At 35.6% G+C, this 15214-nt stretch overlaps 1 protein-coding gene across 6 annotated transcripts in view; it reads left to right on the top strand.

Moving 5' to 3' along the window:
• The window catches only part of mical2a (microtubule associated monooxygenase, calponin and LIM domain containing 2a), a 37106-nt gene extending 29476 nt beyond the window's left edge, over window positions 1–7630 (top strand). For 3 of the 6 annotated variants that reach the window (XM_055036708.1, XM_055036711.1, XM_055036714.1), the window contains 3 exons: window positions 370–550; window positions 648–724; window positions 815–1682. In XM_055036708.1, the coding sequence (XP_054892683.1) occupies window positions 370–550; window positions 648–724; window positions 815–1219 (663 nt within the window). In that variant the 3' untranslated portion in view covers window positions 1220–1682. Of the gene's footprint in view, window positions 1–369; window positions 551–647; window positions 725–814; window positions 1683–2553; window positions 2615–3663; window positions 5329–7208 lie in introns of those variants that run through there. The other 3 variants (XR_008606416.1, XM_055036713.1, XM_055036712.1) reach the window with 3 other exon arrangements.
• Window positions 7631–15214: the final 7584 nt, after the last annotated feature.

Below are 15214 nucleotides of genomic sequence, written 5' to 3'. Positions count from 1 at the left end.
TGTGTCTGCATGACTGCTGTTTTATAATTTTCATATAAAAATGACATGCAAAAGTTCTGCTTTTCTTTGAGAGCCTGTTTTAAGTGCTCTTCCAGCTCCCCCCTGTTTTTAATTACAAGCAGCCCTCAGAGGAGAAGCGTGTGGTGGCACTTTGTGGGTTTTTCTGCTCCACCCAAACAGCCTTGTTTAACTGAACAGCCAGATGTTGGAGAGAAACACCACCATCAGCTATAATCCAGAAATTCACGTCAGCATCAGACCTGAACCCTGCAGAGCCACTGAGCATCCTCTGATGGCTGACCTCTCTTCCTTTAACATATATGTTAGCGACTCCAAAAATGTGAAATAATTGCTACTTCTGTTTTACAGGGAAGTTCGATAAGAAGGACGTTTTCCCAGTCGGCTGACAAGTGCTACTCTTGCTCCAAGCGTGTTTACATGGTTGAGAGGGTCTGTGCTGAGGGGGTCTATTTCCACCGGGAATGTTTCCGGTGTTCCACCTGCAACTGCTCTCTCCCACAGGGAGCGCATGCGTTCAACTCAGAAGAAGGTACCAGTCTTTGTGTGTGTTTTTTTTTCAGGGTTTATTATGATCAACTTTCTTTAACCATCTTTTACTTTTTTTTTCCTTTTTTTTACTTTTGCAGGAAAACTCTACTGCAAGCTTCATTTTCATCAGCGCAACAATGGGACGAATCTGCGAAGGACTTTTTCTCTACCTCCAGTGAGTACAACATCAATCGATTTTTATTAAATCTTTTTAACAATCGCACGGTAAAATGACCCAACATCTCTGTACGTCGTCCTCGCTCAGAATCGGAATCGAGCTCGGGATCGAATTGCTGCAGACGCAGAGAGCTCCCAGTCCAGCAGTTCAGCAGAGCTGGAGAGCCTGCCTGCTCTCCAGGCAGGTACCTGCACTTCGTTCATAAAGAAAAAGCTGAACTGGTCGCTGAGTGTGACGCGCGCTGTCTGCAACGCCCCCTGGTATCTGTCTCATCGCGCTCGCGGCGCAGCACAGGCCCTCGCCAGCCACCTGAGAGATAACGCCCATGACTACACGTTACTGTATGAGCTACTGAGCATGAGCTTACCCCTGTTATTTGTTTTACAAGAGGTTCTGCTGCAGATGCACACTGAGACCGTTCCCGATGAGCCGAGCACCTTGCAACCTGTACTGCTTTGGCTGCAAGAGCAGATCGGGCACAGGCTCATCTAGTTTCTCAATGGGCAAAGAACTGTTTTAATGTTGAACATTTCTCCATCTTACCACTAAATTAGTGGACCAGGTGCACACTGATTGAATTGCTATCATTACTTCTACATGCATGGAAGCAGGATTTTGATGTTTACTCATTTGTAAAAGCATTGGATGTGTCTGTACATCAGCCAAAGAAGAGAAAACTGATCAGTTATGAGGCGAGCAAATGCAATAAGTGGTTTGAAATCAGAATCAGTAGATTGTAGTCACTAAACTGATTTAGTCTAATCAACGTTACTGTAGATTTGCCCTAGTCAATGGCTGTTTCTGAAATCCTACGAGTGTTGTGGTTAGAGATATGACTCATGAACTCTATGCACTTTATTTTGGAGAATCGTTTTGTCCACGTAGCGATAAACTGTCACCTTGGATAAACAGTCTGCTTTCGTGTTGGCAGCCATCACAGCTTTATTCTTAATAAATGTATCACAGCTTTATTCTTAATAAATGTATTATTTGGAGATGCTGGCAGAGCTGCGTCTTACTGACACTGTGGTAATTCTCTGTTTGATCTTATGAATTGTTTTCATTCATTTTAGTTTCTCATGAATATCGCCAAAGAGTCTACCACTGTTCTTAACGTTGGGGAGTGTTTTGCTTTATCTTACTGCCATCTACTGGTGCTTCAGAAGATGGCAGCCAGACAACTGACATTCAACCTCAAGTTTTTCACCTTTTTTTATGTCATTTTATTTTTGATTACCATTTTTAACACCCCCATATATTTATTATGGTCAGATTTACTCTAATCTGAATGCATGCTGTAAAGTGTTTGAATGTGTTTGCCATTTTTTTTCAAAGCGTGTTGTTGAATGATCAACTGCGAACCTCTCTGACTGGAACCAACCCGCTGCTTGCTATAAAAGTACGCAATCTAATGATGCTCACAGGGCACTTTAGATTTAGTTTCACATGTAGAGATTTATTTGAAAGTGATTGCTGCAATGCAATGCATCTTGTAAAGTGTTTACAGCGTGGTAAAACTTTGTGTTTCGCGATGAGCTTTATATTTTGAATCTGCAACTGAATGTCTTGTTTACTGTTCAAGAGGAAAACGTCAGTGTTTCAACATCCCAAATAACTTTTGCAAGAAGACAAAACTGGACTTGTATGAAATATAATTTATACATCTTTATCGCAAATGAATCTGTGCGTGTCTGTATTGGCTCATTGTGAAAGTCGACATCATGTTTGCATGAACATTAAATTCTTGTGTGCATTCAGGTGTTTTACTGTTGTCCTTATTTCGATGCCAGTGTTTCAGCTCCTGTTTCTCTCCTTTTATCACCCAGCTGACGACTTTAATGAAGCATTTGAAGCACACGGATGGTTAGGAGAAATTACATTTTGAAGGTGATTCCCTGCATGACCACACGGTTTGTGCTGTGAACGCTTCATTGTCGCAGTGTCTAATGTGAGTGACAAACTGTGAAGCTTGGTTTATCTAAAATCATGTCTGATGTGTGGCTTCTGTGTTTCCAGTGTCTTATCAGTCCTTGATTTGTCTGAGGAAGCTGCTTATGCTAACTTAGCATGACTTGAGACGTTGACACTCACAAGGTGTGACTTGTTCTAAAACAGAGTTTCTCACACCTTTTATAATTACTGTCCACTTCCAAGTAACACTGCCTACTTGGAGTTCTTAATTATTTTCCCCCATTCTCTTCACTTTGAGAAGTTTCTAATTATGCAACAATGTAAACAAAAGGCCTATGTTGGCTGCTTAGTGCTGACGACCAATTTAATTGTTTGCAATTATCCTCCAAAAACTGATACCAAAATTTAAGTCAGAATGTAAAATTTGGAAACTGAGGTGTTCCTCACTAACCCTAAACTTTTGTTTTGATGGTTTTGTTTCTCTTTAAATCAGTGGCAAACCCCCCTAGCAATGTTTGTGACTACATACTCCTTTGCTGTTTGCCAACTGTCTTGAATATTACAGAAACAACAATATTTTCTATTGCATTTGTTTTAAAAATCAAAATGTTCAACTCATTACAAGTCAAGAATCTTTGTTCTTCACACTGACTTGATGATTTAGGGCAAAATCACCAAATGGTAAAACAATAAATTAATGACATAATTTTCCCTCAGTTATTTAAATAACTTATCTATATCTAGTGGTTGTCATATATAGCGATTTATAAACATAAATATCCATCTTTGGAAGACCTCAATTAATAATTGACCATTTAGTTCTAAAAGCTGCAATGTAATTGACACAGATTTTCACTCTGAAGAAGAGTGAAAGTTCATAAAATTACTTTTTTATGCTTTAATAAGACTTTCTAAAAAAATACAATTCTTTCTGTATATATTTATTTTACAAAATAAAACAAAAACATTAAACAGTGAATATTCTCTGTTGAGTTGTGTTTACATTTTTTGCCTCCTACATTTAGAAGCTGCCGAAGAAGAGATGTGCATCTTGTAGCGCCCAGGACTTCAAGTTACACCTTCATTATTTCTCATTGCTGATAACTTGGTTCTATAGCAATGTTAAACTGTCTGTAAGTAATTTGTTCATGTGCTCATCATCATTGTATGGATGTGTTTGTTGGGCTGCTTTGATCTAGTGTTGTACGTCATATGGTGGCTCTTTTATCATATAACATTATATTTAACAGCTTATGCTGTTATATATTTTTTCCTTGACCAAAATGAACAATTCTTCATCCATCAATTAAAAAAACCCCAAATCAATGTCAGAAATCGGCTGCTCCCCAGTTTCCTCGCTTCCGGTCACTTGGTCTGTCAAATTTATCCAAAACTCTGAACATAATGAGCATAAAAATAAGGACATTGTGTAGTTAGAGAAGCTGTATCAATGAGAAAAGTAAAAACTGGATAATAATAAAAGCTATAGTATTCTAAGTTTTTGTCTCTTTTTCTAAAAAACAAAACAACAACAAAAAAAAACCCAACTTAAAATAAAAATCCACTTATGTTTTGAACACTGTTCAGAAATGCACAGAAAGCCCCTGGGGTTGAACCTTCACACTTTCCACAGCATATAAAGACACTTTTGCATTGTTCGTAGAAAAAAAAGTCCTTGACTTTGAAAAGAGATGATTTGCTATATGAGTGAGAATTTTGTTTATCCAATTTTTCCGCAACAAGAAAAAGAAATTCTTCTAAATTGGATCTATCTATCAGCTCATTTTTATTTTCTTTTTTAGGACATAGATCAATGAGGACATACATAAAACATCAAAAATCATTCACTGGTCTACAGGAAATCCTGCTTAATTCAATACCAGAAGGGGGCGCTGTGCTGCCTAATTAAAAATCAAAACGGCGCTATCTTCACAACTTTGATATCAGATCAACAGATTGTCAATTTATCAAAAACAAAAGTTATAGCAGTAATAATTGTTATCATAAAAACAAAATTGTTGCAAAGGAAATTAATCTTAATTGAGCTTATCAAAACTGCTTGAAGTATTTTATTCCATAAAAATAATCATTCGAATTTTTTAAAGATATTTTTCTAAATAATAGTTTCTCCTTTTATTTCACTACAAAATAAAAATATTTTGAAAAGTAAATTAAAGCCTTTGGATTTACCTCTTGAGATCAGTCTGAAGCACAACGCTTCCCCTGAATTTAAAAGTCTGAGCACAGGAGACAGTTTTGAACCAGAAAGAAATGTTTCATTAGAAATGTATGTTTAAATATAGAATAATAAAATAATAATATTAATAATAATTCTGGCATCTGATTCTATAATAATCAGATGATTAAAAGACACATTTTTAGACACATTTTTACACATTTCCTTTGTTCTAGTCACAAAATTGGAACTGATGCTGATTATGTGCTAAAGCAAAACATTTTGTGTCTAAATTGTTTCTTAATGTCACATTTCATTTTAATTTCCAACACACCCCACCATATTTTCTACCTGTGCAGAGGCAGTTTGTCACGATGCTGATTTGTTGTTTGAGCAACAATGTTCTCCTGCCCACGATGATTCGTTTTGTGAAAGTAAAAATATTTGAAATGAAAAAAGCCATCTGTGCTTACAATTGTTATAAAGATGTACAAATAAAGAGCCCTGAAAAAGAGTATTCACACCTCTTGAGATTTTTCACATTTTGTGACATAACTACAAATTTCAGTGCATTTTTTGTGGGATTTTCTTGACCAGAAAAAGCACATATTTCTGAAATGAAAGAAAGATAAAACATAGTTTTTCTAAAGAAAATTATGGCTAGAATTTTTATTCACTGCTCCATCCGAGGCAATGGTTTGAAGAACCACCTTTCATTACAGCTGCAGACGTTTTGGATTACAGCTGTTGATTGTCCGTCCTTCTTTGTCTGCTTCAGTTCCATTCAAAGGGGAGTGAGTATCTGTGAACAGTAATTTTGGAGTTCTGCTACTTGGATTTATATGTGAAGCGATTTTCACATGTTTCATTTAGACTATGTATCTCTGACTGTATGTTTCTGAACCTTCAAGTCATTTGCAGCCTGTGAAAGGTTTTCTTTCAGGATTCTTGTTGATAACTTCATTCATCCTCCAACCAATCAGTGACCAGCTTCACGTTTGCAGTCGCAAACTTTGGATTTAACTTATTAGTTTTCTTTCCATAAAAGCTTCTCCAAAAATACCTAAGTTTGAAGTTACAAGATAAATTATTGCCCAGTCTCAAGACTATCCCACCTGAACATGTGGATATCAGCAGCGACTTTAAAGTTGTTGTTGGTTCTTCACAATTGCTGTATTCGTCATGCTCAGTGTGGCAGGTTGCTGTAAAGCTAAAAACTTATATAATGGCCTGTCTGATGTCACTCCATGCAAGCAGCAGGGATTGTTACAAAATCAGAGACTCAATACAGTCCCTGATTATCAACATTAATTTAATTTAGGGGTACCAGAAGGAAGGGGGAGATGAATGCAAAAACTAAATTTAGATTTATTAAAGAAAAATGTGCAAATAAAATGTCACACAAATTCTTTCAGAGAAATCAGAGAGTTAAATAAATTTCTGGACTTCTCATCCCTTAAAACGTTTAACTTTTTTGACGGTTTCGTTGACATGAGTATTGCAACGACACACACATTCACACACGCACACACAAGCATGCAAACACACAATGAAAACAGAATTATTAGAAAATTATATTCTAATATTCTGCCATGTTGATGATAAGTAATTTAGAACGTGTTTATTATGAGGGTTTTTTTATCTGTAGATATTTGTTATAAATCTAATATTTGTATTATTCGCCTGACATGCGTCATCAAAAATGCTAAACAGGTGTTTGATGAACAACAGAAGTTGTTTAAGCATCATAAAATAAAAAAAGTAGATTAATTTTCACAGAAACAAATGCTTTGTTTTTATGTTTTGCTAAATGTCCAGCAGAGAGAGGTTTGCTTTGTTGTGTTTACCTCTGCAGTCTAATCTGTTTACTGACCTCTCACAACTCGTCCATCTCTTTTTTCTTGTTCAATAAATGACTTTTTCTTTAAATGCATAAAGAGTAGAGGAGAAGAGAAAACAGGCCGCACAGTAACTATGATTAACCTTCAAGCAAAGGAGCAATCAGAGTCTGAAAATTGCATTGAAATTACAGAAGCTGTGAAAGTTGATGAAAAAACTGGAAAAACGGGATAGTCATAAATCCAAAAATAAAAATGTCATTATTTTTGCACTTTCACGCAAATCATCCTGCATTTAAAAACAATTCATCAGTCACAGGAGAGACAAAACACTGACAGAGTTAGCAAACAATGTAAATGTTCAGTTGAAAGTCAAAAGACAGATGTCATTCCACTATTCTTCTCCATTCTGAATTCAGCACAATTCTGTTTGTTTAGTGAGCGCAAACTTTGGGTTTTACTATGCAGAATATGAACAAACAGAAACTAGAGGAAACATGACCAAACTGGACAAAAGAACCAGCACAGAACCTCTCGCTCTCGTGTCGCCACACAGGAACATCATCCAGCGCCTGCAACAAGAACTGCCTGCTGCATTTAACCTGCCGACATACAAGTGGATCTGTGTTTGCTGTCTTTAAGAGTGCAGCTGCTGCTTCTGCTGTTTTGATGGTAGCAAAAGCTGCACAAATAGGCCAAAGCTAAAGCTACTTACTAGAAAGAAAAGTTAAAAATGAGATTGTTTGATTCTTCTCATCTTTAATCCTTTTAATGACCACTTTAACAGCAATGTGGTCTTTGTATTGAAGAAATCCCAAACAACAGAGAGCACAGTGCGAAAGATGATCTCTTAACTTATGTTTTAATTATTTTTCCTGTTTTACCCAAATGGTTGGGTGTTCTTCTTGACTGCAATAAAAAATTGTTCATTTCTTTCCTTTAATCCCCTCCTTTTTTATAACTTTATGCCAAATATTTTTACATATTTCATTCATCATTCTACAAGAGGAGCGGGAAGATTTCTTGAAAATGTTGTATTGTTTTGAAATAAATTATTTGAAAGCCTTCTCATGAGATTCTTTTTTTCTTATTTTATTTATTTACACGGTTTTACCAGACACAGCTGTTCACTCATGCTCATGTTCAACAAAGAGAATTTGCAACAAGAACTGTATGAGTTTCTAATTTTTGCTTTTTTTCTTTTGTTGACAAAATGGCAACAACAGAACATTTTGTTGCCATGCAAAATTTTCTTTTGCATGTAAAATGAAATCACATATTATGAAAGAAAGAAAATCAAAATTATTTCAGGTATTTGAAAGAAAAGGCAACATAATACTAATGATTAAGATTGTTTACTTAAAGCAAAATAGAAGCCCATTGAATAAAACTATGACATATATTTCGAGCTCCAATAAATTGCAGAATTGTTGCACAATGTTGCATTTATTTCTTGGTTTCTCCTCCTTTTTAACATGATAGGTCTTTTTTTCTTATTTCAATGGCAATTTTGGCAAAACAAGGTTAATAAAAAATACTAATTTGAACTCAAAAGAAAAACTGTTAGACTGTTTTTTTTTTCCTATTGAGTAGATACTTTATGGTTCCACGTCCCCAAGATTTCTGTTTCTTCCTCAATCAGGAGGCTTATTGAATTAAGCTCATCTTTAGTGACAGGCCAAGTCCGTTTTTCTTTTTTCAGGTTCCACAAGCTGCTCTGTAATTCCATAATTCAGCATTGGACGCCTTTTTGAAGTGAATTTATTAAGTGAAAAAAATGCAGCTCGGGATCCTTGAAGAAGTTTTTTTTGGGGGGGTGTTTTTTTTTTATGTTTTTGAGCATGTCTCCTGGATTCAGCTGGTGCTGGGAACGTCACACACATAGCTGTAATTGCATTTTTAAAATCTAATCAAGAAGGACAAACATGACAGCCTTCAACACAACCAAAGTCCTTCATATTTCTCCTGTGCGCCTGAAGCAAAAAAATTCCATCAACCTGCTCAAATCATGCCTTTGCAGCATGCCGATTAAGGCAGAAAAATGCTGTTCAGTCTTGTGCATTGTTGCTTTAGTGCCGGGATGTTATCATTTCAATTTTGATCATTTTCTCCATATAGGTCGGCAGAAAGACAAATAATTGCTGTGCATTATGTACTGTATATAGTTGTATAGAAAAGCTATTAAAAGAAGGAGAAAGCGTATTTCTGGTAAACGGACTTGAAATGAGGACGTGGAACTCAATTTAGACAAAAATGTCACGGATTATTACTTTAATTGCATTCCACATACTTGTCATTTATCAGTTTTCAAAGAGGAATGAAATATAGCTTTTCCTAACAATGCAATTATGTTTCTATACTAAATTATAAAAAAGAAACAGCTGATAAATGATACTAAATTCTCTGAATATTTTTCCACTGCATCGACTAATTGAAACATATTTCAACTGTTTCATGTAGTGTTTTTCTAAAGAACTTTAATCATCAAACCTTGCATGGAATAACGCTTTTTAAGTCATCTGTAAATCAGAAAGAGGTGAACTTTCTCCATGTAATGCGACTTTTAATTACTTGCATTTTCTTTTCTTTTATTCCTGAGGAAAATCAGATCATAATCATCTCTGCATTTTCTGTTCAAAGATCTTTTTAACATCTCCTATGGGAGCTTGCTTATAAAATTCAACATGTATATGAACCTGTGTGGCCGCAGATGCAGCCTGATGTTGGAATCAGCTGAAAGAAGTCCGGCTTTCTTTTTTCAGCCTGCTGATGTGCTCTGATTTACATCAGTAAAAGAGGCTTTCCACAAGGACGGATGCAGCAGAAGAAAAATGGGACTCGTCGATGAAAACAATAGATGAGAGGGTGGCACGGCTACCCTTCCTTCCATTAAATTATTTTTCAAGATTATTAATTCAAGTGGGTGAATAAGGAGAATAGATATTACAGTGACGGGCCAAAAAGAATATTTTAGGAGACCTATTCCAAATCTTTTGATACGATTACACAAGATGGTTTTTTTTTCCATGTGTGTTTTATTTATGTGGTTGGATAAAGAGCTCGGTGTTAATGCAGCTCATAATGATATTTCAAAGAGTGAAACAACAGACCACACAATATAAGTCTGTAAAAGCCTGAATTAATACTTTTTTTTTCAATAGCAGAAGAACACTGTGATTAAATGTAATTTTTTTTTTTACCCAAGTATATCATAATCCAATGAGGGTTAAATGAGGTAATTTCTACTGACATCCCGACCTGATTTGCATTTGCATAATGACTTCCTAGCTGCTCATCATGGTTCAGTGGTTAAAGAAATGTCTCACTCTGAGGATTAGTTCAGGTTGAAATTCTGCTGTCAATAATATTCATAAAAAAACTCAGAAGGTGAATGATCTCTGCAGAGCCTTGGTAAAGAGGTCTCCTTTTGGAAACAGAGTATCTTAGAGTTATTCAAAACTATTTCATGTCAACATGTATTCAGAAATAAAACTCTTTTTTATTGTTATTTTAAAAATTGTATTAAATCCAACTGGAGGTAAAATGTGGCATCAGGTAAAAGAAACACAAACCAGAAGCAAGATGATCAATCAAAACCTGAAAATACAATTGAGAAATTTTACTGAAAGAAAGTTAGCTCTAACTGACATGCTCTCTCAAAAGGTGCCAATAGAAATAAAATTTCTTCTCTCTTGTTATCTACAAAATAAATGGTTATTTTTCTTATTAAATCTTTCTGCTTCTCAGATGTTGTAGATCTTGGCGGCCACTTACAGTAGAATTTGTTTATCATTGGGCCATTTTTGCAAGAAAACATTTCCTGCTTTGAAAATCTTTGAACAAAACATAGACCAGCAAAGTTCAAGAATGCAAAAGAAAAATTAAAGTGGTGGAGTGGTTAAATGTCCATGTACATGTAACAAAGGTCATTTAAGACACATACTCATTCACCACTGTGTTAGTATTGTTGGTAGTTAGATTTATTTATTTATTAGTCATACTATCTGACTATCTGATACTCTGCTCACCCATGCAGAAAAAAATCCACAGGGTTTTTTCATTCAAAATGACTCAGGAATTGAAGGAAAGTCATTAAATCCTTGTAATTGGTTTGACTATTAGTATTCCAGTGATATTTCAAATCAGTTCTAGGAGCAATTATAGTGTGTCATGTACGCATTTCCCTTAAAAATCAAGTCTTGTTCAACCTCTACAACTGTCTTATCCTAATATTTTACACTTTCACATGTCTCGTTCTCTTCTTCCCTCTTGAGTTAGTTTTTTTCTTACTGTATCACTGAAAAGGATTTAAGATTTTTTTATTTCTATGTGATTGATGTTTTGTGCCTTCTTTCATTGTTGGAATAAAACAAACAAAAAAAGGATGGCAGCTGCGGATAAATCTGATTACTGGCAGCTGGAGAATGCTTTCTGTCTTGTTTTATTAAAGTATTCATACATATTTTCAACAGACTAGAATAAATCTTCAATACACAATATGCAAAGAAATCTTTTTTTTTTTTAAGATTTTTTTCCGAAGAAGGTTAAATACAAAGTGAATGAATAAATTGGTATTATTTATAAACACTTGTCTGGTTTTAAGCTAAATAAAAAGTATGTAGTTTTTTTCCATAAGCGTTTATAAAACACAAAATACAAAGTCGTATAATTTTAAAGTTGTACAGCTCATGTCAGAATCACTCCCAGTTCAGTAGCCGCCCCTAATTTCGATTGAAAGCATGAACTAAGTCCAGGTTGTCTTGCCAGCCTCCTCCTCTGACATTTACGCTTGGATTGTGACAATGCATTTCAATAGCCTATTGTTCTGAACCTCTATCATCTGTGGCACCCAGTACCTGGATGCTGCGCTTTTTTCGCCAAAAAGCAGAAAATGATCACCCATAATCAGACATCATACACCAAGATGTCTTGAACAGGAGCATTTCCAGCCATTAGGTGTAATTACAGTCCTGTTTCTGCCTTTATATTTCACTGTATTCATATCTAATAAGCCTCTCTGCACCTACTAAGACCACAGTGTCTCGCTGGCCTTTTTATAGGACAACAGCAGTTCAGAGAGCAGTTAAGAAAAACACCCTGAAAAAGTGTATACTTGGCAGAGCTGAAACCGGGGGGATGAGTGTCTATTAAAGGTTTGGAGCTCGTATGTGCTTGTTATTGATTCGTGCTAAGGCAACAGAACAGGAATATTTTACAAAAAAAATCATCCATGTTTTCCGCTGCTTTCATGTCTCTGTGCGGATGTGTAAGTGCAGGTTTGTGGATTTTGAAAATCTCCAGAGAAAATCAGCAGCCTTTTTAAAAATATACACACACCAGAATAAAAAAGATTTCTGTAGGGAACACTTTTTTGTGTCATAATTTGGCCCCAAAAGCTTTTTTTGTGCCAGATGGCAGAAATTTGACAATAGTGTTAGTTGTTTTGTGAAGCATAACATAAAAAAGAAGAAAAAAAAAAAAAAAAAAAAAAAAAGGAAACATGCATTTGTGTGATATCAAAAAATCCTCTGCCTGAGATACAATCGGAGTGCACATCTGGTCATAATCACATTTCAAACATTGGTTATGCAACAATCTGCCTTTAATGTCTGTAGCCCATTGGCAGCAGCATTGAAATGAGATAAAGAGATTTGTAGGTATCAACCATGTATGCAAACTGTTTAACTGTGATAAAAACAGGGGGGTGCAGTGTTTATTAGGATTTAACATAATACCATAGAGTGACACATTTTTCAATCACTCCGCCACTGTCCGGTTCATGACTGCATACTCCTGTGTGCTGATACATATGGTATGTAATATCTGTTGCAATTTGGTGTTTTGATTTTAAGACTCTTTAGAGACGTTGTCATTTGATAAAAACTCACAACTATAATTTAGATGTTGAAATGTTGGGTCCGGATGTGTTTAGAAATGTGAGACCAGAAGCAGTTTTTGTCCGTGAGCTGAAGAACCGGCTGCTGTTGATCTGAAAGGGAAACGCTTTCCTTCTTCCTCTTGATTTCAGCTGCTCAGTAGAACAGGGTGAGCTTTTGTTTTTATTGTCAAGCTTCTTTTATTCATCGGGATAACAGGCTTTTTAAAAGAAATTTCTGTAGGTTATCAAAATAACACAATATTGAACTGTTGCGGCATTGTTGATGGCTGTAGTTGAAACGAGAATCAGTTCAACAAAATAGTTGACCTTCAGAGTATTTTTTCAAATGAAGACAAATATTTTCTTTCACATCGGAATTAAACTTGAAATGAAAAGCGTTAATAAATTTAGCTTGAACTTGCATTCCACAGCATTTTGTCTCTGGGTCTGTTTGAGAAGTACAATAATAAAGCACCTTGTTCTGAAAAAATAACTTAGCAAATCTGCAGTGTTGAAATATTGGAAGTCCTGCCAAACTGAACATATAATACTGCATGTTTCTGCACGGAAATGCCATGTAGTCATTTATGGATAATACTGAACGAATCTGGTTTTGCCGAAATCATTGATTGAATAAGCAAAATCACAATAAGACATAAATTTGGTAAAAAAATATCACTGATTTAACTTTAGCTTTAATAACATAAAGCTACACCATTTTTAAAGTTAATCAGTAATACTTTAATAACAAATTTATGTCAGATCATAATTTCTTGGTCAATGTCAAGTTGTCATAACAAAGACGTTTTTAATAATGTCAACTTTATATTAAAAGTGTCACGATTTACTGAACGACACTTTATGACACCAGTCATAAACATTCATGAAGACTCACTCATGTTCATGACAGGCGTTATGTCATGTTTATGATGGTGTCATGACAGCCTTACTCACAACCCGTCAAATAAAATGTTACCAGCAAACTTCATTCATGTTCTTTGCTGCAAATAAGTAGATACACTTCTGTTTGACATGTTCCTAATTAAAAAGACTCTTTTGTATAGTCAGTGTCTGATTTGGATGAGATGTTCATATTCCACTCTGACAACCATCAGGAATGGTTACATAAACCTTTTGTTTCTTCACAGGGTTTTAAAAAACTAATGTCTCTTTTGAAAAAAACAAAACAAAAAAAAAAGGCAAATGCTGATTGGGAATTATTTAAGTTGCATTTTTAAAAAAAAAACATTTCAATATTTATGGCTTTATGGCAAAAATAATATATTTGTTCTTTCACAATCTGTTGAGATGTTTTGAGTCATATAGCCATTTGGTAGAGTAATATAGGGAAATAATGAATTAAAGTGACCAAAGTCAAGAAGCATTAATGGAACAGGTATAGCTATGCTTTTAAAAGAAAGCTCAATTAGTGATATAGCAGTATTTTAACTTTCAGAGGCTGTGTTCCCTTTGACCACAGCAGATAACCATGGAAACTGTAGCCATCAAACTAGGGAATGATTCAGCAGCTGAGGTCTTTTGATCCAAAAAGGAAGATAATTAAATTCAGCAGAGTTCTGAGCAACTACTGGTCTATAAGTAAAGATGGTTTAAAAGTGAGGCTTTTGGATTTTGACCCAGTAATTATCTGCGCAGCAGTTCAGAGACTTTTAGCTGTAACAGTGTTCAGATTGTTGTTTTTGATTTTTGGCATCATCATCCTGAGAGAGGCTCAAGTCTTACTGCCAGCGCATCTTGTTTTTACTTTCCACTTTATTTTATTTTTTTTCTCCTTATACATCCACAAGCATGTTTTGATTAATATTTGCTTATAAGACAATGCTCTCCTCACACCTTATTTCGTCTGCAACCAGTGCTCTAAGATCATTCTGCCACTTTAAGGGGTGATGGAAAGAGACCCTGGTATGAAAAAAAAAGTGGACACAAAAACTGGGTTATTGTGTCACCATGGAAACTCTCATCCCCACTGTATTTTACTGCATATGCCCAATCATGTTTACTGCCTTTGACTGATTTCATTTTCATTTTGAAACCATGCAGATTCACAAGAAAACCCTGCAAAGGTTTTGCCCATTTTCAACAGTTGGCTCACTCCTGAAAACACTGATCAGCTACGGTTCACTCTCCTACATCAATCGGGAAGCTTTCCCCAGTACACGATTTCATCTTAAAATATTCTATTCTAGTTCAATGACTTGCATGAGATAATAATAATAAAAAAATGTAATAAGGAATGTGAAAATGTATTAGCCAGATAGGATCAGTAAATAAAACGTGAGTGTGCGTTTGCCACATGAATAAAATGTGCTTTGACACATAAAGAATGATGTTGCAAAAATGACAAATTTACTTCATACTCATAAAACAACAGGAGTATGACATAAATGTATAGGAAGAGGAGAAGCTGCATTGGCTGAGCGGTGGGTTGGCCCATTCCTTTTCGTTTAACCTGTAAGTGGCCCTCACTAGTCTCTCTCTTATCTCTGAATAAAGCGAATCAGTGTGGCTGGCTGAGCGGTCTAAGCGGAGAGCCAGGAGAGCACCTGGCCTTGCACGGCGATCTGATTAGAGGAGGTTGCAGGCCAGGCTGAACCAGACCAGGCCAGACTGTGGCAGCAGCAGGGAATATGTGCTATTTGACTCAAAGTGAACAAGATCAGACT

The sequence above is a fragment of the Poeciliopsis prolifica genome, unplaced genomic scaffold, assembly GCF_027474105.1.
Source record: "Poeciliopsis prolifica strain line A6 unplaced genomic scaffold, Auburn_PproV2 SCAFFOLD011, whole genome shotgun sequence".
NCBI classification, from domain to species: domain Eukaryota; kingdom Metazoa; phylum Chordata; class Actinopteri; order Cyprinodontiformes; family Poeciliidae; genus Poeciliopsis; species Poeciliopsis prolifica.
This window is presented reverse-complemented; position numbering and strand designations above follow the sequence as displayed.